Here is a 21,505-nt window from a genome sequence, read left to right on the forward strand (position 1 = left end):
CGTGCGCGCGTCCTCCCCGATCCCGCTCTACCACCGCTACCTCGAGCCCGTGCTCGGTACCGTGGGTGGGCCGTGCTTCTGTCTTCCCGCCGATCGGGGTCTTTCCGAGCTGTCAGTACTCACCCCCCCTCGTCGTTGGGGGTGATTATACTACAGTACTCACTGGGTTCCGTAGTGCTTGGCTTTTCGTTATGCATTGGACGCAAGTACGGCCTCACTTTTTCGATAGACATTTGTGTTGTACGTCCTTGGGAATTGATGAACACTGACTTGTCTCTCACGTCGAGCACATGAAATGGTCCAACCCATTTGTTCACGGGAGGTTCTTTAAAGACAAGCACTTCAGAGCCTATGCTGATATCGCGGTTGGTGGCAGCCGGAACATTTGATCTCAACGCTGTGCTAAGCCGGCTACGGGCAACCTCTTTAGACATATCCTTTCGTGCTGCCTGCATGGCATTCATGCGCTGTACTTGGCCAGGTAGCTGGACAGATCCTGGAAGAAGGATTCTTGGCATAACTCCAAACACCAGAAGGCTTGGTACCAAACCCTTTGGTCCTGCGGTATCATTCATGGCTTTTGTAGCTAGTCTTAATGCGTCTTTCATTGGTATATCAGGAAACTCATCGCGTATCTTGCGAAAAATACGACGCAGGTAGTGGTGATACCTCTCTCCGACGCCTAGGCTGTTGTGGCTTTCGACACCCGATAAGCGAAGCTGAACTCCCTCCATGCTCGTGTAGGACGCGAACCTGCGAGAGCGGAACTGGGGGCCTTGATCTGCGTGTATCTCAAGCGCGTGACCGATGTAGGGAAGGACCCAGTGCGACAAGTATGTGCTCCACAACTCGTCGACAGTCTGTTTAGGGAGGAAAGCAGCTGCACTGAACTTAGTGTCCTTGTCCACCATATGCAACACTGCCTTCCCCTCGAGGAACATAATGTCCATACAAACGCACCTATTGAACACGACATCATCGGACGGAAGAGCGGTTCTGAATCTGCTCGGAGCGGCCATGTTTCTCTGGCAAACGTCACACTCCGATGCGACCCTCTCCAGTTCTTTAAGATCAGATGGAGTTGTACTCGCATTGTCGGCCCGCTTTAGCATTGCGTAGAGACGTCCTGACTCTGGATGAAAGAAGTGTTTGTGCAGCTTCAACAGTTCCTTTGATGTGTAGAATGTTCCGTAGTCCCATTCAAGATATAGATGTCCCAGTTTCCGCGTTAAAGGGAATGACCAAGCGCGGATCTTCGATTCGAGTAAATCATTTGCCGCATCAACGATCATCTTGTACTCGTCGAGAAAGTCTAGGCCGAGAAGTAGCGGGACGTCTACATCAACCACTTCGATGTTCGGGCATAGAACGTGCGTTCCATTGATGGGAATCCTTATCTCAATACGACCAAGTCCGATGTGGCGGCGGTTTCCAAACTTGAACTTAAGGTCATGCCCGTGCTTGGGCGGCCTGAACTCCTCCCCGATAAGCCTGAAGTACGCCAGGGCTTGTTGTTTTCCGATGACAGACTTTTGTGCTCCCGTATCGATACATGCGCCTAGGAACGGAACGTCCTTGTCGGTACCGAACACATGGTCAGACTTGAATATTGAGGCGTTATCCTCTTCGTACACGACGAATACGTAGTCTTCTCTATCTTGCTGCGAGAAGTATGGATGGAGGGAATCTTCTTCCTGAGATAAAGTCTCGTTCGAATGTAGAGGGCGTGGGGAAGTGCAGTCAACGTCGTACTGGCTAGACTCCTCCAAGATGCATTCAAAGATCTCACGATCAGTCTGCTTCTCTGGGATGTCTTTCTCCTCGACCTCTTCTCGGGCGCCGGAAGCAGATCCTTGGTCGAGTTGCTGACATAATTGAGCAAGAACGAGGTGTACAGAACGTTCTCCAGTCTGTTTCCTTTTTCGAAAGTAGTCCAGTTTGTTAGCAGCGGCTTTAGCTGCGTTTATCGGCCGCGGGCAGTCTCGAATGGTATGTGTTTTGTCTTCACAGTTGAAACACCCTTGAATGCTAAGTGGATCAAAACTGGTTCTCGGTCTAGATGACAGAGTGCTGAAACCCCTTGAACCTCTGAAGAAGCGATTACGAGATGGGTGTTTGGCATACCGGGTCTGACCTGCGAAGAGTATCCCTGGGACCTCATCGTCGTAGCCAAGGTCTTTGGTCTTTGTTGCGGCATCTCTCAACATGGCTTGCTTTGCTTCGTTCTGGAGTTGGAGAGCAGCCTCCAGTTCGCCGTAGAGCTGTTGGAAAGAGAGACCGTGCGTTGCCACCCTGCTCAGCGGCTCATGGGACCACCCAGATCCAACGACTGCGTTCCGAAGGAATTCTACTTTATGTGCATCACCGCGATGGGAAGCAGGTCCTTGACGAGACAACTTCGTGATCACCTTATAGATTTTGGATAGTGCCGCAGACTCATCTAGCCCATCTGAAACGAACGTAGAAATTCGCAAAGTGTTGAGGTAGTTTTTCACCCTTGCCTGTCTAACAGGGGAATTGTATTCATTCTCAACCAGATCTATGGCTTGTTGGTATGAGGTTGCATAGCCATCTACTCGATCCAGGTAGAACCTCTTCGCATCCCCGGATAGGAGATTGTGCATGTAGTGAAGCTTTTGTGTTGGAGACAGAGAATAATCTCGGCATACTTGCATGTACTCATCCACGAACTCCATCCACGACTCACCAAGCGCCCCGCTAAACTTTTTATCCCTGTCTCTGAGACGCATGGCAACATTGTGTGCTAGTCTATCAGGGGCACTTGCGGTGGAGGTGGAGGCAGAGCGTGATTGCGACTCTTCTTGGCGGTTGTTGTCCGTCCGGGAAAGATCGGTCCTCATTCGACGACCTGCAGCCATGATCTCGGTGACGATGCCAATCGCAGCTTGTTGATCTTCCTGCTCTTCGTATATATTATGAGCAAGAGTCATCATGATGCGGCGAGAAGAGTGCTGCTGCATGTTAGCTCCGTGTGAATCAAGGAAGTTGCGGAGCTCAGTGTAGACTGCCGGTAGTTCACAGAGTTCCTTTGAAAAAAGGTCTGCGGGAGGGAACATGTCTGCGAATATGCGTAGAAGACCATCCCCTTGGGCAGCCTCAGTGGCTTCTAAATGGCGTACAGAGGACACGAATCCCTTCTGTTTGTCGTTAAGGTCAGCCAGAGGGACGTGGTGCATGAAGCGGGGTTCTGCCTGTTGCCCGGATCCCGAAGGCGAGGTTGCATCTGATGTTTCCTGCTGTTGTGACATGTTCAGTGTTGGTACAAGTTCGGCTTCGGCAAAAATTTCAACCTTGAAAGGGTACTCCGACCCTTGGCGCCCTGTCCTCTACAGGGGAAGTCCTTGGAGAGATACCGTCCCACGACGGGAAGGTCTGATCTTCGGCACCCGGAGACCGTCCGGGTCGGAAACGACTTCAGCTGTTTACCCACTCCTGCGTTTGCTGGAGCGGGCGCGACGATCCTTACGGGAGATCCACAGCAGCCAATACACTGGCTAAAGGCTGTCTACTCCCTTTCAGGAAGCTTGCGCGACGCGACTAGACTAGTTTCTCAAACCCTCCCCGTCGGTACAACACCCCGTCCAGATCGGTCGCTGTGTGGTCACCAGGCCTTTCGACCAAACACCGTTATCCGCCCACTGCCGAAACAGCGAACCGGTGGGGACTCACTAACACTTCCTCACTTTTGGTTCAAGTTGCCGCCCTCGCTATCGCTCTCGGGGAAAAGAATTGTCCACTAGAGTAGTCGTTGGTAATCGAACAGATGTACTGGGACTCTGCTCACAGCCGCAGTCTTCGATGTGCTAGTCACGTGTGAGGCCTTTGGCACGGCCGGTAGCAGCGTGCTGTCTTTGAGGCGGTGATTTGGTTACGGCAGCTGGACCGTAACGCGGCAGGGAGTGGCAATAGTGTACCCTTTAGGAGGCGGTGTGGCGGTAGCGACACGGCAGCAAGCGCGGGGAGAGGCGGTAACGCAGCGTGAGCGGTGTGGCGTTGTGTCTGGTGGCGGCACAGTGGAGCGCGAGGCGGCGTCACAATCGGAGCAAGGCGGCGTCCAAGTGTGAGAGAGAGGCGGCGTCACCGTCAGAGCGAGAGTTGGCGGTACCGTGAGCAAGAGGCGGCACGGAAAAGTGCAACCGCGGGGCTCGACGAGCGGCAGTGCGCAGCGAGCGGCAAGGATCAGCGAGCGGCGAGGAGCAGCGAGCAGCAAGGAACTGCGAACAAAATGAACAGAAAGCAGCCAGGAGCAGCACGCAGTAGGAAGCGGCAAGCAGTAAGCCACAGAATACCGCAACCGACGGGGTGCGGCGATCGGCGTGGTGCGGCGAGCGACAGACTGCGGCGAGCGGCGGGGAGTGGCCAGCGGCGGGGCGCGGCCAGCGGCACGTGGCGGTGAGCGCTAGACTGCGGCGAGCGGCGGGGCGCGCGGCGAGCGGGGGGACGCGGCGAGCGGGATTGGGAGGCGGTGCGGCGAGCGGGGAGGTTAGGTACGACGGAGAAGGGCGGACAGCCACTGCGCGACGCCGGACAAGAGGAGAAAAAGTGGAGATCACGGGTAGGGTTTTTCTGTTCTCGGGCAAAAAATTAATTCATGAATGTGGAATTTGCCACTAAAATGGAGAAATTCGAGGGAAAACTGCCGACGACCGGCAGTTCTTTACTGTACGAGAGTCGGTGAACGACTCGATACGTACGGTGTGTGTCTTCCCTCTACCATCCCCCGACGCCCGTTACTCGGAATCATCGGGGGGACTTATATACTCACTACAGAGAGGGAAATTACTAGAGTATCTTGTCCTTACAGCGCGTGGAGAAAACCACGCGCCAATCAACTTCTGCAGTTTTCACAGGGAGTGCACACCGCTGCGTTGCGTTGCGGATGACGACCACGACGGCATGCTTCAGAGGCACTGCGCCGAGCCAAACGAGCCCTGTTTGAAGCCTATCACCAACAAGCGCGCAAGAAGCGACATCAAACGCTCATATCAGAGCATTTTGTGGCCGGTGGGCCGTGACCTGTGGATAAACCTTTATTAGTTCGCGCTGTCGCGCTGTCAGTAGTGCGTATCTATAGCTTATGGCACGAGGGTGCACTATTGAGGGGTACCTACTGTACCCCAACCTGTTGGCGCTGTGTGTCGTGTCCACCTGGACAGCTTGTCAACTGTCAAGGTAGCGTCATGACACTGCGCTGTGCGCGCGTCCCGCATGTCATTACGCGTACGTGTACACGTGTACACGTGCGCCGTAGGGACGGCGGAGGGGGGTGATATACTCGGTAACTTCACATCCTCTGCAAGCCTCGCCTCCTCTCACCATTTTCAGTAGCCATTATCCCACCGCAATTCTCCTACAGAGTATCCGCACTCCCCTTGCCACCTGTTTTTTTAATCCCACTCCCGCCGGACGACGACCGCTCCCATCCCCGAGCGCCTCCAATGCGTCTCCCGTCTCTCCTCTTCACCCCCTCACTCCCTTTCCTGCGCCCTTCCCTGCACCCTTCCCTGCGCCCTTCCCTACGCCCTTCCCTACGCCCTTCCCTAAGACCTTCCCTACGCCCTTCCCTGCGCCCACACCTGCGCCCCGTGATGACGGTCCCCGCCCCGACGATCGGCACGCACAACGGCACCTTCCACTGCGACGAGGCCCTTGCGTGCCACATGCTCCGCGTCCTGCCGCGCTTCTCCGCGTCGCGCATCGTGCGCACGCGCGACCCGGCCACGCTCTCCACGCTGGACGTCCTCGTCGACGTGGGCGCCGTGTACGACCCCGCGGCCCTGCGCTTCGACCACCACCAGCGCACCTTCTCCGCCACGCTGTGCCCCGCCCCGCCGCGCAACCGCACCAAGCTCTCCTCGGCCGGCCTGGTGTACAAGCACTTTGGCCGCGACGTCATCACCCACGTCCTGCGCGCCGCGGGCGACCCCGCCCCCGCGGACCACCACCTGGACCGCCTCTTCGACAAGGTCTACGACGCCTTCGTCGAGGCCGTCGACGCCATCGACAACGGCGTCCCGCGCTACCACTCGGACCGCCCCGCGCGATACGAGCAGTCCACAGACCTCTCCGCCCGCGTCGCACGCCTCAACCCGGAGTGGTGGGAGAAGTCCCCCGACCAGGACGCCAACTTCATGGCCGCCGTCCGCCTCGCCGGCGCCGAGTTTGACGACTGCGTGCTGCGCGTCGCCCGCTCGTGGCTCCCCGCACGCGCCATCGTCGCCGCCGCCATGGACGCCCGCGCGCCTCATCATCCGTCCGGTAGCATCCTCGTCATGCGCGAGTGGGCCCCGTGGAAGGAGCACCTGTTCGACCTCGAGCGCGAGGCCGATCAAGTCGGAGACGTCCTGTACGTCGTGTACAAGGATATGACAGGCGACACGTGGAGGTTGCAGTGCGTGCCTGTCGAGGGTGCCGCCTTTGAGTCGAGGAAGAAGCTTCCCGAGCCGTGGAGAGGCCTCCGCGATGACCAGCTCTCGCAGCTCACGGGCATCCCCAAGTGCGTTTTCGTACACGCGGCAGGGTTTATTGGCGGGAATCTCGAGTTTGACGGCGCTATGGAGATGGCTAGAAGAGCGATCGAGATGCCGTAACTACTGCGGCTGCGTAAACTTTTGGGGGGGGGGGGGGGGGGGGAGGGGAGGTGGTCTGATGTCAACGTTTGTGCATATTGCTGCATTAGCTCTCGGTCGACCCGACGTCTGTACCCTTTTCGGCGGCGCCATCGTTCTTCACATTACCAACAGGCATCGACGAGTAGACACTCTCCGCAAACGACTGTTCCGACACATGCGCCATGACGACCTTGAGCTGTTCGTCAAAGCTTTTCCGCACCTCCTTCTTCAAATGGATCTCCCCAAACGCCTTGACTGTGCGGTACGGGACAAAGCCGAGCTTGTCCCGAAACAGGCGCAAGCTCGCTTCATTCTCCTCCATGACCTTGGCCACAAACACGTCCACCTTGACGTGCTCGCGCGCGTACGCCATCATCAAGCGGAGCGCAACCGTCGCCGTGCCCCGGTTCCGGCTGCCCTCCTCCGCCACCATCACCTCAAGCTCGCCGGCCACGGTGTCCGCGTCGCCCAGCTCCTCGCTCTCGGCGTTGAGCAGGTGCAGGTTGACGTCGCCCACCATGTGGTTGCTGCCCTGCACTAGATCCAGGATGATGAAGGTTAGCTTGCGTTCGTCTGCGCGCCATGAGTGCATGTTGGCGTGCTCCTCGGCTAGCGTTAGGCGCGTCGAGGCGGTTAGATGGAGGAGGGTCGGCGATTGCATCCATGCATGGTAAGTGGGCACGTGCGCTTTGGTGTAGGGGACTAAGACGACGGGGTGGGGGGGCGAGGAGAGGACGGTGTCGCTGTTGAGACGCATTCCGGAGGGAAAGTGTGGGAAGGGGGCAAGGAAAGAAGGGTCAACGTCCACGGGAGCAGGTAGCGGGAGGAGGGGAGCATGTCTCTGAATTCGATGGATGGATCAACTCTTGATCCGCGGAGGAACGCCTCCACCACGTGTACACGTTATATTTCTCCTTCGACACTTGGACACGTGTCACACGTGTGATTTTAATGAAATCTCGCCTCCCGCAGATCTACTCAAACCACATCCTCACCGCATCCTTCACCAATACAATTCCCAACCTCCGTCATCTTCCCCAACGAACTCTCAAACAAACCCTGTGCTCTCTCTCCCTGCCCAAACCCCACTACCCTCAATGCCACCGCCCCACACCCCCGCTTTCATCCTCTCAACCCCTTTCCGCCCGCCCTCCCGCCGTCCCTTCCGCGCCCCAGTCTATTGCCCCCCAACCTGCACCGCGCGCCCCACCCGCCGCGCGGCCCTCGCGGGCGCGGCCGCCGCGGCCGCCGCGGCCTTCCTCCTCTACGCCCCGGCCCTGGCCGCCGACGAAGTCGACCTGCGCCCGCAGCTCAAGGTCTCCGGCGGCTCGGCGAGCACGTCCGGCGGCTCCAGCACCCGCACCGTCATAAAGACCGTCACGCGCGGCGTCAACCTGGAGGGCGCGGACTTCTCCAACCAAGCCTTCGACGGCATCTCGTTCCAGCAGTCCATCCTCCGCCAAGCAAACTTCTCCGGCGCTAGCTTGAGAGACGCCTCGTTCTTCGACGCCGACTTGAGCGGCGCCAACTTCAAAGGCGCCGATCTGAGTGGCTGCAACGTGAGTTGACCCGCCACATTTGTCCCACGTTTTGCCCGTTGCGTGTGTGCGGTACTGACTTTGGTGTGATTGCGCCCTTTTTCGGCCTCTGCGCGGTCTGTTGTGGTTTTAGTTTGAGCTGGCCAACCTCCGGCAGGCAGACCTCACCGGCGCCAATCTGTCCGGCGCCTACCTCAGCTCCACCACCAAGTTCAACGGCGTTACCCTCGAGGACTCGGACTGGACTGACACGCTGCTGAGGAAGGACCAGCAGAATTATCTTTGCAGCTTGGCAAAAGGCACCAACCCCATGACCGGCAATAACACGCGCGAGACCTTGTTCTGCCCGCTCGAATAGCTCCGGGGAAAGCCGCTACCGTCGATGGAAGCGGACGGGGGGGTTATTCCGCTTAGTTGCTTTTCCCTCCATCTTGTTGTAAAAAGAAATATTTATGCTCGTGATCTCCGAGATTGGCCCGCGAAAGAGGTAGGCCCCCGAAACGCGGAAAACTGAACAACCCGTTTCTCCTGTCCGACGCTCGTCAGCCGCCCGCAAGGCACTCTGCGAGCGAATTGCCCATCATGCCAAAGGGTTTCACCATTCGCCGTCCGGAGGCTCTCGAAATGCACGCCACAATGATCGAAGTCCCGGCTGGTACCGACTTGCTCTACTGGCTCAAGAAAAGCGCGGACGAGGCAGGATATCTTCCGCTCGTCGTTCTCTCTGGCATGGGTATGCTATCAAAAGCAGTGCTCAACGTGCCCAACGACGAGGCACTCCCGGAGATTGTCGACGCCGACAAACCGTTCGGAGTGACAGTAATTGACGAATTCCCAGATGCCCCGTTCGCCATGACCTCTACTCTCGAGCCGTTTGAGGGCGAAATCGGTAGCCCGTCCCTGGAGGAAGTGCAACGGAAACCGCACTGGGCCTCCGTGCAGACTTTTAATCACCCTTTGTCCCTGCTCTACGCGCACGGGGGGAGGCGGAGGGACGTCTCGAAGCCGGAGATGCATCTCATAGTATCCGGATCTGACACGAGGACAACGGGCATTTCAGAGACTTTTGTGGGCGAGCTGCTTCCGGGCTGCATAGCGATGACGCCGCTTCACTTTGTCGTCGGCATCGCAGCAACCACATCTAAGTCTACTGTGCAAGGGTGGACAGTGTCCGTGGAGTCAGGCTACGACGTCATTGAGACACTGCACCTCTTTCTCAAGCGAAGAACTGTGGGCAAGTGCTTTATTTTCTCCGCGACCGGCAAGTTGGGGGAGGCCGATATCGTCAACGTCAACGAGAGCGGGGAAGAAGAGACTCTCCACATGCCGGCCGAGCAAGGTCCGTACCACGTCGAGGGCCTGTCCGGCATTCTCAACAACGGGGGAATCGAAGTGCGAGTCCACGCGGCCGTGGTGCACAACTGCAGTGAGCCGCCCTGCGACTCGGCGGGCGGGCGACTCACGCGCGGCATGGTGAGTTCGGAAGCGGCGCTGGACTTCTACGTGGGCGAAATGACGCGGGAACGAGATATCTTCGAACCGTTGTAGCGATTACTGTCCCGGACTTCGACGAGGGAGGCCGAGACGGTCGCTGACAGTCGATCCCTCCACTGCCTTCTGACGCATCGTGCTCTCGGTCACGACGGCCGGCTCGTCCTTCATGACGTCCGCTTCCGCCTTTTCGCGCCACTCGCGGCGGATCCGGTCGAGCTCGGCAGTGTCTGTTTGAGTAAGCGGTTGACGAGTAGGTTTCCGACGCAGCATGATGGATTGCGGATGATGTCTGGTGGTTATACAATGGGCATCCGGACAAGCGTGGAGAGAAAGTTGCAACGATTTGAATGAACTGGGTCGTTGGTGGAGAGTTTAATTCAAGATAAATTTAGTCGCGGCAAAAAGGCACAGTTTTTGCCAAACGGCGGGATGCAAGCAAAAGGAGAGTGACGACGAACGTAGCCACCAAGAAGCGACTACAGACTTTGCCGCCAGGCACAGTTTGCAAGCGCTAGCAAAGATGGTGTGGGGCTGCAGCAGATTGGCGCAACGACTAGAGCAAAGCATGGTATGGCTTGGAGGCACTGAACAAGATGGGTTTCCAATGTACAAATAGCAGAAGCGAGCATCACCAGAGGTCTGTTTTCTTCATTATGCGTATGAACTCGGTATCGCTGACCGCGCCATCCTTATCCATATCGGCCTCCCTAATCATTTCCGCCAGCTCCTCGTCCGTCATCTTCTCCCCGAGTTGGTCAGCGACAGTGCGCAAATTTTCCGCCGAGATCTTGCCCGTCTTGTCGACATCGAACAGTTCAAAGGCCTTCATCATCTCTTCCTGGATGTCTCGTTCATTCATGAGTTGGAAAATGAGGTTTTCAAAATCAGGGTAGGATATCTGGTACGCTTTGACTGCAATCCCTGATTGCAACAAGACACGAGATAGCTGCTCCTTGCGCGGTGTGAAGTCCAGTGCGCGCATCATGACCTTGAGTTCACGCCGTGCGACCATGCCACTACCAGACGAATCAAACAGCTCAAACGCTTCGCGGATTTCTACCTTTGCCTCCTCCGTGAGCTCCGGGCGCTTCGCCAGCGGGCGCGAGGGAGTGGTGTCGATGATTTCATCTTTCTGTGCCGCAAAGACAATCCATACGAGACTTGTTAGGATGGGAGGCTGGGTTGGACAACGCGGGGGGGCAGGATGATACTTACACCCATGACGAAGGAAGAAGGGACGGCAAGGGAATGAGGTGAAAGGCTGGGCGACGAAATTGAGGGGCAAGAGTGTGGGAAGGCAAAAACGCGAAGAGGGCTGTAGGGGTGGGTGGCTCGCAACAGAAATGCTTGAAATGCCACGACATGCATTCACGCGGATAATAGTGCGAGGGTGCAGTGGTACGCAAAAAAAAATCGTTTTTCTCCAACACATTTCATCCTCTTCGGACTCGAACGGCCCTGTCATTCCCTTCCCCCCTTCCCCTTTCACCTTCAACTCTCACAATCGCCTGCCTCACCACCGCCACCCCCCTTCCCCCCCTTTCTTTCCCGCCTTTCCTTCGTCCTCGCAATTCTTCCCCCTATAAGAGGACATGACTCAGCTTCGTCACATCGGCACACTTCCCACCTCAACCCGCGCCCTCATCTCCCTCGCAGAGCTTCCGTCCCCCACAGCACCTCCCACTCCAGTACTCCTTAAAACCTATCTCCGCTCCGATGTCGCCCGCCATAATCTCACCCCCATCGTCCAGGCCGAGCGCACCGCCCTCGTCCGTCTCTCCAACCACCATTCCGGTCTTGTCCCCCGTCTCATGTCCGCCTCCGTCTCCCCCACGGCCCTAACCTTCACTATGCTCCGCGCGCCTGGCATCCCCGCCGTGCGTCTCCCGCGTCCCTTACCCCCACCCCGCGCGGCTGGCATCATCAGACGCCTTGTTGATGCCCTGTATCAAGTGCATCAGGTCGACGTCGTTCACGCCGACCTCACGCTCCGCAACGTCATCGTTGACCCGGCAAACGCAGACGCCGTCTGTGTCGTTGACTTTGGCGGCTGCTTTCTTAGGCACCACCCCCACCGAGATCCCTCCTTCACCACCAGTGCCCACGTCCTTGCCCCAGAGCTCCTCTCAGGTGTCCAACCTGACCCCTCAGCCGATATCTGGGCCCTCGGAATCTTCACCTGGGCCCTGCTTTTCGGCGGCCCAGGCCCGTTTGGCGCCTCCACCGCCTCCGGCGCCGCGGTCCTTGATGAACTTGACGCCTTCGCTCGCGGTAATACCAGTGTCCACTCGGCCTTTCATGCAGCCGCCCGCCAGCTTGACCCTCCCATCACCTCACAGCAACAGCTGCACGCTGCCCATACCTTCATCGCTACTTGCCTTGAACGAGATCCAAAGGACCGCTTTCGGCGCGAGCTTCCTAACGACCATGCCATCTTTCCCACATGGGCCCACGTCATCGATTACGACAGAATAAAAGCCCATCCTTTCCTTCAACTGTCTGCTGACTAATCGCAAAGTAAACTTTCTTCGCATATTGCATCATGTCGATAAAACGATGTCTATGGCAAGAAAACTCCCAGATGTCCATTCTTGGTCCCCTCCAACTCTAATTTCGCTACGGTCTGATACAGTGCGTATCATGCCATTTGATCCTTTGTTCCAGTTCGGTTTTTTGGCATTTCCCCTCCATGCAATTTCTGCGCCTCACGCCTGAAACTACCGCTCGCGTCAGGGATGGCGGAACGTGAATAAGCCTTTGCATGAGTGGCAGCAGAGTTTCCCAGGCGATTGCAGCCCGTTTGGGTAGCCGCGCAGATCGCGAAAAAGCGTCGTTCATCCAGAGAGGGCTACCAGTGCACACTGCCATCAAAGTCTTGAATCACTCAAGTCCCAAACTGGGTGACCTAGTGGAGGTCGTAGGTGTAACCTCCTCTGGGAAGACGCAATTATTGCATTTTGTTGCCGCAGATGCGTTGTCGAAATCGAACAACATCGGAAAGCCAGCGGTGTGCTGGTTCGACCTTAACGGGGGGCTATGCTTGAAACGCCTCAAACAGATGATTGCACAGCAAAAACATAATTTAGGCGACACGGATGAACGCCGAGTTCTTGCTGGTCTTCGCATCTATCATCCGGAAAATATGCTTGCTCTGTGCTCATCTTTGCACGCTTTGCGGCGTTTCTTGGACAGTCCAGATGGCGAAAATGGTTCGTGGTCCATGTGCAACTACTAGTCCCATTGCTGCTTCGCGGTGCAATCACAAACTTGCCGTGATACTAATCTCTCTATCTTCTGTCCCATGCATAGTGAGAAATGTAATTATCGACGCTCTTGGGACGTTTCATTATCTGGACAAGTTCCAAATAAGCACATCCGATGTTAGGGAAAAAGCACCTGGCTCAGGAACTAATGAATTCGTTCTTGTAAACGTTTTGCGAGAGCTACTAAAGTCTCAGAAGGTCATTGTCTTTGCAAGTAAGAGCGCTCTATTTGAAGAAGAAGCACTGGGTGTAAAGTGGCCCTTCAGTCAAGCTGGAATTCCCTCTATCCCTAGAGAGTTTATGCCTAGCTCATGGCGCTCTATTTCGCTACACACGGTGTTGTTATACTTCACGGCGGATGGCCGCTCTGCAGAAGCACACGAAAGAATTGATCAACGTAGAGGCATCGTGTCATTACTTCGCAACGAAGACAATTCCTTCATTCGAGAGATGACGGTGACGGCAGCCTCGACGATAAGAATCGATAGCGACGGCATATTGGAAAACGAAAATGATATCCATGTTGTTGCATAACAATCACGATCCACTTCGACATGCTAGTTCCAATTTCTACCCGTTTGTCGTTGCTCATAGCGTTGTCGATGGTCACCTTTTCAAGAGTGAGCTGAAGCGCTTAGCAGTTTCCTCATGGTATCAGGACCGCCCAGCCGATGCCCGGATACTTTCGATCACAGCAGCGAAATCATCTCTACCTAAGCCAAGACCTTTCGCCGATTTGTACCATTCTAAAACCGAATCGAGTGAGAAAAGGAGAAAAAGCCACGCAACAGTCAGAATTGTTGCAATGAGCCATGCTGTTGCCAGGCACTCTGGGAGATTGCGGACTTACCATTCGCTGCACTTGATACACCCATATTGACTCCCTTTTCGTCTCCAAGCATCTGGGCAAAGCGGATATCCTTTTGGGCATGTTCAAGTGGAAAGTTGGTATCGTAACCCTTGACTCCATGCTTCATTTTCGGTCCTTTCAGCGCAAACATAGGGGCACTCATGGCGCCTAATGATCTGCAAATATCAATGGAGTGGGATTTCAGAGCATAGCCCAACGTCAGCCACGAGCATGAAGTGCAAGTTACGAGAATGTTTGTTGCGCGCAGGTACTTACATAATTTCAAGCAAATCATCAACGGAAAGGTCAAGTGCTTCGCTCAAGACAATACTTTCCCCGAAAGCGGCTAACATGGCCCCCATGAGTTGATTAACGACCAGCTTTCCAACCAAGGCGCGCAGAATAGTCGAAGAAATACAAGTCAGTACACGCATGTATCTTCTCAAAAAGGATACCCTTCAAGAAACAAGAAGCGCCCACATACCTTCATTTTCGTTCCGTTCCCAACATCCCCCAAAAAAAAGCTTCTCTTTCCCATAAGGTCCAGAGCCTCCTGGGCTACAGGATGATCATACAGGGCCTTCTCACCAGCACAGAGAAAGATCAGACTACCCTGTTCCGCCGGTCCCTTTGATCCACTCACGGGCGCTTCCAAAAACCTGCCACCCTTCTCTTGAACCTTTGCGGCTGTATATTCCATATCTTCAATCCGTAATGTCGAGCAATCTACAATACTTTTGCCGTCTGTAACTCCATTCAGCGCGGACCCGGAACCCTCATGAAAAACAGAGCGGACGGCCTCCGGCGTAGACAGCATGGAAAAAACGATATCACACTGACGGACCACGTCTGCCGGTTCGGACACGGAGGTGAAGCTCGCATCTGTTTCCGCAAGAGCCTTTTGCAACACATCGCTCTTGTCAGTTCGGTTCCAGACGACCATATGTTTAAATGTTTTTCCGAGATTGGCAGCCATTGGCAACCCCATGACACCTAGGCCGATGAAGCCAACTTTTACATCGCTCGCGGCTTGCGACGGAGCGAGGCAATAAAACCTATGGGATGGACGTGCTGTGACGCGCCTAAGGGGTAAGGCCGGCATGCGCCTTATCAGGGTACCGGTTTGGGACAAGGATGGGGCAAACCCCATTGCATGAACAGGCGGCATTGCAGTTTAATGCACGGAACAAACCTCGGCTCGCTATTGGGAATGGATGTTTGCCGCTGTTCTGATCCCGACAGCGTTCAATTAAAACCGGCAGTTCACAAAAGAGACTGCGGACTTAAGCCAGAGAGCACTCTTTCAACCGGAGATAAGCTTCCCAATCTACTCGTCATCGTAAAGGAGAAAAGGGGTAAACAAGAAGAGACCGGATTCATGACGTGTACACTATGGCGGAAATTTGGTTAAAAATTGGCTTATGCCGAGATAATCTCCGATCATGAGGTTGATGTCAACCTGCTGTCAACAGCAAGATCGACTGTCGCAGCCCCTTGTCATACAAACACCCTGTTCGCCTCATGCACGTCGCTCGTTGGCGGCTAGAAGGATAGTCGCGGATAACGTGGCAGGCGTCGCAGTAGGGTAGAGGAAGCCGAATATCGCTCGTCGGAGGTGCGTTGGAAGTGGGCAACAATTAGCGCTAGGTTTTAACACCGCGAACTCCTTACCCTGCTTTACCTTGTACAAAGGCACTGCTCCAAGTAAATGACAAATAAACATGTCTGTTAAGAGAAGAGGCTCGCTTTCAAGCACTCGAGAAACAGGGGGCCCAGTCTCATACCTAAACCTCAGTCGGTACTTCTTAATAATCCTTCACGTTACATCTAAACTCCCCTCGCGCGTTTAGTGAAATCGGAACGAATCCTTCGCCGTCAAAGACTTGCGCCTCTCTAGCCCTGAGGACCTCGCCCATATCATCCTTAGGGCGACAGATGAAGGGCAATTGGGCCGTTTTTGGAGCTCCAAGAATAGTGAAAGGTGCCTTAGGAAGTAATCTTCTCTTTCCGTTGAACTTGAACATTCCAAACTTGCAGAAGTTTCCACATAGAGGTGGACCCGCGTTTGCAATAGTGAATGTGCATATAAGTGCTGCAATGAAAACAGTCTTGAGATTCATACGTGATAAAGGGGGCAATATCTGCCTTGTTCTTGATGAGGAAGCAGTACAAAGACGGGCGAGATGGTGACTGTGTGCTAACAGAAAAGGGAAAAAACCAAACGCAGGTTACTATTATTCATATAGTAGACGCAAGATAGTCAGACCGTCTGGATTTCTGTCTGAGAGCTTATGTGTCACGTTTTGAGCCTCTTGCATAGGCACCGTATCTATCCGTATTGTTAATCTAGAGTTGATCAAGTAAAAAGGCATAATGCAAGGCATTAGCTATGATAGCATTGTTGCCACGAGTATGTCCATTGTATTGGGGGGCTCATTTCTCCGACTTCATGAAGCAGACTTCGTCTACAAATATTGCCCGCCTGCAGACCAAATAGGACAGAGCAAAATGGTATTGCCACGGAAAGCTCCCTACTTAGAAACATTATTCGTGTTTTGATGGATTTTCACGACATGCATTACCGGATTGCAATTAAATAGCAGTGCGAATTCGCGGAGCAAGCGGTTATCGCATCTGGAATTCAGGCCTCGATTTCGAAGCGATACGTATGCTCTTGAGAGCTTTTTTCGATGGAGCAATGTAGTTCCAAATGAGACAATACTCTGCGCGGGAAGCTTTCAAGAATGAATTGACTCAATCTTCTGGGACAATTGTAGAACCAGATGAGGGATTTTTTCTCACAACCTAGATTTTAAAGAACAAGTCTGAAACAGAACCACAGAGCATGTACTTGAAAGAATTGCTATAAACAAAAGAGAATTTCATGACAACACAGAAGGGAAGCCATTGTGGCCGTCCCTTTGTTGAAAAGGGAAAGCTGTGTGGGAGGTGAACGAGAATCATGAAAACATGCGGAAGCGGACTTGAAGTATTCTAACGTGGTAGGAACAGATGTGTTCGGTTACCTTTCCAACACAGCATGTATTGTTGTAGTACCTACTGTTTACGGATGTCTTCAATCCGTCTTATAAAAAGCTGTGTGTTCCTCGCTGTGGTAACAGATGCTGTTACCACAGCATCTGTTACCACTGCGGAGAGCATGTGCCGTATGTAATAGGCGATGCGAAGAGCATGGTCACTGGCTCACTGTGACAGCATGTGGTGCAAGGAGCATGTACAGAAATGGGACAAGAGGCCAAATCTGCGATTAGAGACATAGATAAGGCTGATGCAAGAAGAGGGTCCAAGAAGAGGATCCAAGAAGAGGATCCAAGAAAACGATTTGCAGGAGACCTGACAAGTCGTGGATTACTACCGGTTTGCATGTGCGACCGCAGCATGACGAGGAAACAGTGCCTTCCTGCGATTCAGCCACAGCCTCGGCACTATTTTTCGTTGATATGCAACTTCACCATCGCTAGTATTCTTCTTGTGTGAAAGCAACATGGTGTGGCAAGCGAGCGTCCCGTGATGAATCTTTGATGAAATACAGTTCTTTATACATATGAAACAAACACATACTATCTAGACAAACTATGTACCGTACAACAAATTGCTCTTTCTTCAACTGCCACCATTGGGCTTCCCCTCTGCCTTCTCTCTTCTGGCAAGCTCAGCCCTTGCCCACCGCAAACCGTCGCGCTGCAGTAGATGCCGGATTTCCTGGAGCATGGAGTGGCCCGGCGGATAGAGCAATCCATGTGCTTTTCCGGTCTCCATTTGCGGTATCTCTGTGCGTTTCGCCTCCTCCTCACGGCTTCTTTTCGCGTGCTCGTCAGAAGCCCACCGATACGATTCCCAAAACCCATGAGGCTGTGCCCCAACAGAGGCCTGTCGCGAGCCCATCCCGTTGTGACTTGTCCCGTGTCCATACACGCCTTCCGGGTACCCAGGCGGAATGGCCAACTTGGGGATCGGGGAGGGATGCGATAGACGAGGCGTGTGGGTGGCGTCCGGGGTTGGATCGGCGGTGTGGTGTGGGGTTGTGTCGTCTAGCTCGGGTGGCTTGCTAGTTTCGACATCAACATCCCATTCTTCTGGTCCCGTACTTTGTGATTCCGGGACGGGCGATGCACTGAGCGTGAGGTCTTGATCACTGGGAGGATGGGAGGCGCCGGTGTTGCTTTCACCCCCACCATCGCTGTGCTCCTCCGCCATAACTGGAACAACCGGGCCAGGTGCGATCGGGCTCCTTGACGGGCTCGGACTTGGCTCTCCCGCCGCTAGGGGCTCGTTCGGAGTTAGACCAATAGTGCCGACAGACCGTCGCAGAATAGAAATATCTGCGCACTGCAGATACTCTTGTGGGAAGTTATCCCGATCACAGACTTGGCGCCGTTGGTTCACGCCTCCCACGGCTCCTCCTTGACCCTCGCACTTTCCCCAATGAGGCCCGTTTCGCCCGCTGAAGAATTCCGCCATGCCCGGCGGGTTGCACCTGCTAGATGTTGACCAAAACCACTGCAGAACGCAATGTTCGCAATGCAAGTGATTTGGCAGTCGGTACAACATCTTGTTCCCGCCGAGATACTGCCGACCGTGCATTGTGTTTGGGTCGAACGGCGAACAGGGCAGGTACCACCGGCCGGGGTAGTGCGAATCAATCGGTGCGCACGCCCGGCTGCGACCATTGTCACAGATCGGGTTCGGCTCCCGCCGCAGTTGGTGACAATGGCCATTCCGAAAGCATTGCTCTGAGATCTCGCCCCCACACTTCGACACGTCGCAGACATGGAACTCGAAGAAGCCGCCGTGGTTCGACACCAGATTCACCTGCGCTGCTAAGATGCCCCCTTGAACGTGCGTCTGCACGACCATACCACCGAAGTAGTACTTTCCCCCGCGCAGGTGATCTTGCCGGGCCCCTTTCTCATCCCCGCACACGCCAGCTCTCCAGACGAAATCCCTCTGCAGCGGAAGAAACGGATTCCAGCCCTTCTTTCCCGCCGCCTTCATCTGAGAAGCAACCGCAATCCCGGAAACGGCCGCCTTTTCGCCCGCCGGAAAATGGGCGAAAGGATCCCGTGGAGCCGAATCGTTGATGCCCTTGACGAATTTGGAGGTAGCCAGGGCACCGCGTTGATTGGGAACGGCGAGGAGGGCATGACCATGAGGACGGTTTAGAAGCACGGACAGGAGTGCAAACCCTGTAACGAGATAGAGTGTGGCGACCGACATGATTGAGGAGTGGGAGGGAGGGAGGAGAATGAGGGTCTGCGAGAAGGTGGATGTAGGTGTAGATAGGGTTGTGGGATGGTGCGGAAGGACGGGAATATGTTTGAGAGGCAAGGTAGGGAGGAATGGGAATGAGTTTGGCGACGTTTGGTGGTTGAGAATGGGATTGTGGAGGGGAAGGGAGGTGAGGGAGGGAAGCCAGGAGTGATTTGGTGGTTCAACATGCTTTAAGTATTGACTGTCGGCTTTTGGGGGTGTAGCTAGCGGTGTGTGATAAATGCAGATGCCATTGTCAGGAAGGAGACAAGAGACCAGTGTTTCGAATGCATGTACATGATACTTCGACGACTGGGTCGAGTCGGTCGAACCGGTCGAGCCTATCAAAGATTTATCTGTGATCTATATCAGTGAATGCAAAAGTCGATTGTAAACATGAAATTGCACCACTGCGTGTCGAACAAGTTGTTGGGGATGTGTCGAGCATCGTAGAATGGAGGATAAATACAAACAGAACGAGTTTGGGGGAGGAGGGGGAAGGTAGAGTGGGTTTTTTCAGCTATGTATCGATTTCGAGTGAGGAAGCGAGGGGGAAAGGTGACGTTGTCAGCTTTCTATCAAATTGCAATGGAGGAACCATTGAGTGGAGGAGTTGAGTTTGGTTCGAAGATCGCCCTGCACTCCAGGTCGTTCTTTTGCCACACAGTGTCGGTCTGTCAGAGGCATGAGGCAACAAAATAGTGCGTGCATGCGTTTCTATCAAGAAATGAGACGTTAACTCTGACCAGCGAGTTCACGTCCACGCACCACTGCTTTTCTGCATCACACTCTCATGGAAGGCTTGAGGATGTGCCCCCGTCGGCACAATCTATCATTACCAGATTCATATTCCCCATTTTAAAAGTTTCATCTCCTCAAAAAGCCACCAAAAACTACAAACAGACACAGCATTCGCAATTCACATGTATTTCCTCCCCGGAAACATTCCTTTTATTTCCCTTTATCACAAAGGCCTTTCCGTCTGCGTCTGCACCTTTTCAGAAACCACTGTTCTTTAATTGCGGCATCTGCTCCATAGGTCTTCAGTGACACACCTATTCTCAATTGAGTTGGGTGAAGATCAATGGTGGTGAATCACAAAATACCTCCTACAACAGGGTTTGGTCTCAAGTACAGTAGACCGCTCTATCTATTGAGAAACTCATAAATTCATCGTTCACTGGACTTGTAGAGCAGTGGCTGGCAGAACCACTTCGCGTTGTGTGCATAATTGAAATTCTTGTACTGGTGCTTGTACTGAGGTGCAGAGCTCAAGGTGCTGCTGTATGGAATAAGCTGCATATCAGATTCCTCAATGTCTGTTCAGGGTGTTCGTATTTCGTCAAGAATATGCGACAATTGCAATCGGGAAGTACCCCGATGACCGTTCACCATGTTGGTATCTGTTAGCGCTTCACGATCAATGGGGTTTGCGCCAACCAACAAATCTAACTGGTGAACCTCCATAAATACTCCAAGGAAATGCTTTAAATTGCTCACTTTTGAAGAAGTGGTGCCGCTCTCGTGAGGTGGGATCACTTTGCCAAATCCCCTGAACATATGTTTTCGCGCGAATATACAGCTGCTCGTAATCACTCGCGCAAAAATCCTAAGTATCTGCGGGGTGCGCTGCCAAGACCCGTCAACACACGAATGACGACCCTGTGAAATCAAATCTTGTCATGCGGCAAAGACGACGACTTCCTCGTATCTCGCAATGTCACCTATGCCTTGTTTACTAACAAGCATGTAAAGTCTAAGGCGCTCTTAGGCCATAGCAATACAAACACATATCTCTGTGTGAAACGTTTCAAGGATATTGGATTTTTGGATGTCTGGGGGCTTGTGATTAGGCAATAAAGCGACGCACAGTAGCCGTAACTTTACTTTTCACTCACCATTGTCTCAAGTAGAGTACTAATTTGATGTGGCATAGCGTTTGTCGGGGCAATAGTTTCGCACACTTTAGTCTTCACAATTGCGACGACGTCTTCCTTTTTGAAACCCAGACTTGCGGAAACTACATTCTGTGTAGAAACAATCGACTTGGATATGGCTCCAATATGTTCTGACATATCCGGAATGTGCCCAACAATGGCATCATCTGCGCGAAACCTCGTTCTGCGTGTCCCCGTAGCTGCGATTTTGCGCCTCCTTTTCATGGAACCGAGTGCTCCTTCGTTACTGTCCTCGGTACCTATCTTAACAGCTCGACTCGACACTTCGCCATCTCGCGACTGCCTCTCGATTCTGCTTCCATTATCTTCATCGTCACTTGATCATTCTACGATCATTGCATCGCAATTGTTTTGGAGAGCGTGGCCTATCCTTTTGGCTCTTCGCACCGGGTCCGGGCAAGATGAGGTACCCATTTTCTTTTTCGAGTTGCATAATTTGTCCAACTTATTGCGGAGAGACTCGAAGTCTCTTGGCCCAATGGGTGGAACTTTGGGGTCC

General features: G+C 53.9%; 11 protein-coding genes; 5 read left to right on the top strand and 6 right to left on the bottom strand.

Moving 5' to 3' along the window:
* The first annotated feature begins 5,609 nt into the window (after positions 1-5,609).
* Positions 5,610-6,611, top strand: CHC_T00008015001 (hypothetical protein). Its single transcript, XM_005711854.1, has 2 exons — positions 5,610-5,987; positions 6,141-6,611. Exons 1-2 carry the CDS (start codon positions 5,610-5,612, stop codon positions 6,609-6,611), a joined length of 849 nt encoding a protein of 282 aa, XP_005711911.1.
* Positions 6,612-6,696: 85 nt separating this feature from the next.
* Positions 6,697-7,389, bottom strand: CHC_T00008016001 (hypothetical protein). The gene has a single exon (XM_005711855.1). The coding sequence runs from the start codon at positions 7,387-7,389 to the stop codon at positions 6,697-6,699; it is 693 nt and encodes a 230-aa protein (XP_005711912.1).
* A 97-nt stretch (positions 7,390-7,486) lies between these two features.
* Positions 7,487-8,200, top strand: CHC_T00008017001 (hypothetical protein). Its single transcript, XM_005711856.1, has one exon. The coding sequence runs from the start codon at positions 7,487-7,489 to the stop codon at positions 8,198-8,200; it is 714 nt and encodes a 237-aa protein (XP_005711913.1).
* Positions 8,201-8,911: 711 nt separating this feature from the next.
* CHC_T00008018001 (hypothetical protein) lies at positions 8,912-9,187 on the bottom strand. Its single transcript, XM_005711857.1, has one exon. The coding sequence runs from the start codon at positions 9,185-9,187 to the stop codon at positions 8,912-8,914; it is 276 nt and encodes a 91-aa protein (XP_005711914.1).
* A 195-nt stretch (positions 9,188-9,382) lies between these two features.
* CHC_T00008019001 (hypothetical protein) lies at positions 9,383-11,087 on the bottom strand. XM_005711858.1 is given in 4 exon segments: positions 9,383-10,292; positions 10,293-10,796; positions 10,880-11,032; positions 11,033-11,087. The coding sequence occupies 2 exon segments, from the start codon at positions 11,030-11,032 to the stop codon at positions 10,293-10,295; spliced, it is 657 nt and encodes a 218-aa protein (XP_005711915.1). The 5' UTR covers positions 11,033-11,087; the 3' UTR covers positions 9,383-10,292.
* Positions 11,088-11,514: 427 nt separating this feature from the next.
* On the top strand, positions 11,515-12,218 carry CHC_T00008020001 (hypothetical protein). XM_005711859.1 is given in 2 exon segments: positions 11,515-12,174; positions 12,175-12,218. 1 exon segment carries the CDS (start codon positions 11,515-11,517, stop codon positions 12,172-12,174), a length of 660 nt encoding a protein of 219 aa, XP_005711916.1. The 3' UTR covers positions 12,175-12,218.
* Positions 12,219-12,544: 326 nt separating this feature from the next.
* CHC_T00008021001 (hypothetical protein) lies at positions 12,545-12,790 on the bottom strand. The gene has a single exon (XM_005711860.1). It carries the CDS (start codon positions 12,788-12,790, stop codon positions 12,545-12,547), a length of 246 nt encoding a protein of 81 aa, XP_005711917.1.
* Positions 12,791-12,870: 80 nt separating this feature from the next.
* On the top strand, positions 12,871-13,461 carry CHC_T00008022001 (hypothetical protein). The gene has a single exon (XM_005711861.1). The coding sequence runs from the start codon at positions 12,871-12,873 to the stop codon at positions 13,459-13,461; it is 591 nt and encodes a 196-aa protein (XP_005711918.1).
* Positions 13,462-13,577: 116 nt separating this feature from the next.
* Positions 13,578-14,879, bottom strand: CHC_T00008023001 (hypothetical protein). XM_005711862.1 is given in 4 exon segments: positions 13,578-13,718; positions 13,719-13,953; positions 14,054-14,157; positions 14,262-14,879. 3 exon segments carry the CDS (start codon positions 14,877-14,879, stop codon positions 13,719-13,721), a joined length of 957 nt encoding a protein of 318 aa, XP_005711919.1. The 3' UTR covers positions 13,578-13,718.
* Positions 14,880-14,987: 108 nt separating this feature from the next.
* On the top strand, positions 14,988-15,509 carry CHC_T00008024001 (hypothetical protein). XM_005711863.1 is given in 2 exon segments: positions 14,988-15,188; positions 15,189-15,509. The coding sequence occupies 1 exon segment, from the start codon at positions 14,988-14,990 to the stop codon at positions 15,186-15,188; it is 201 nt and encodes a 66-aa protein (XP_005711920.1). The 3' UTR covers positions 15,189-15,509.
* A 1,746-nt stretch (positions 15,510-17,255) lies between these two features.
* CHC_T00008025001 (hypothetical protein) lies at positions 17,256-17,357 on the bottom strand. Its single transcript, XM_005711864.1, has one exon. The coding sequence runs from the start codon at positions 17,355-17,357 to the stop codon at positions 17,256-17,258; it is 102 nt and encodes a 33-aa protein (XP_005711921.1).
* Positions 17,358-21,505: the final 4,148 nt, after the last annotated feature.

Source organism: Chondrus crispus, genomic scaffold (genome assembly GCF_000350225.1).
Source record: "Chondrus crispus Stackhouse genomic scaffold, scaffold_92, whole genome shotgun sequence".
Classification (NCBI taxonomy): Eukaryota; Rhodophyta; class Florideophyceae; order Gigartinales; family Gigartinaceae; genus Chondrus; species Chondrus crispus.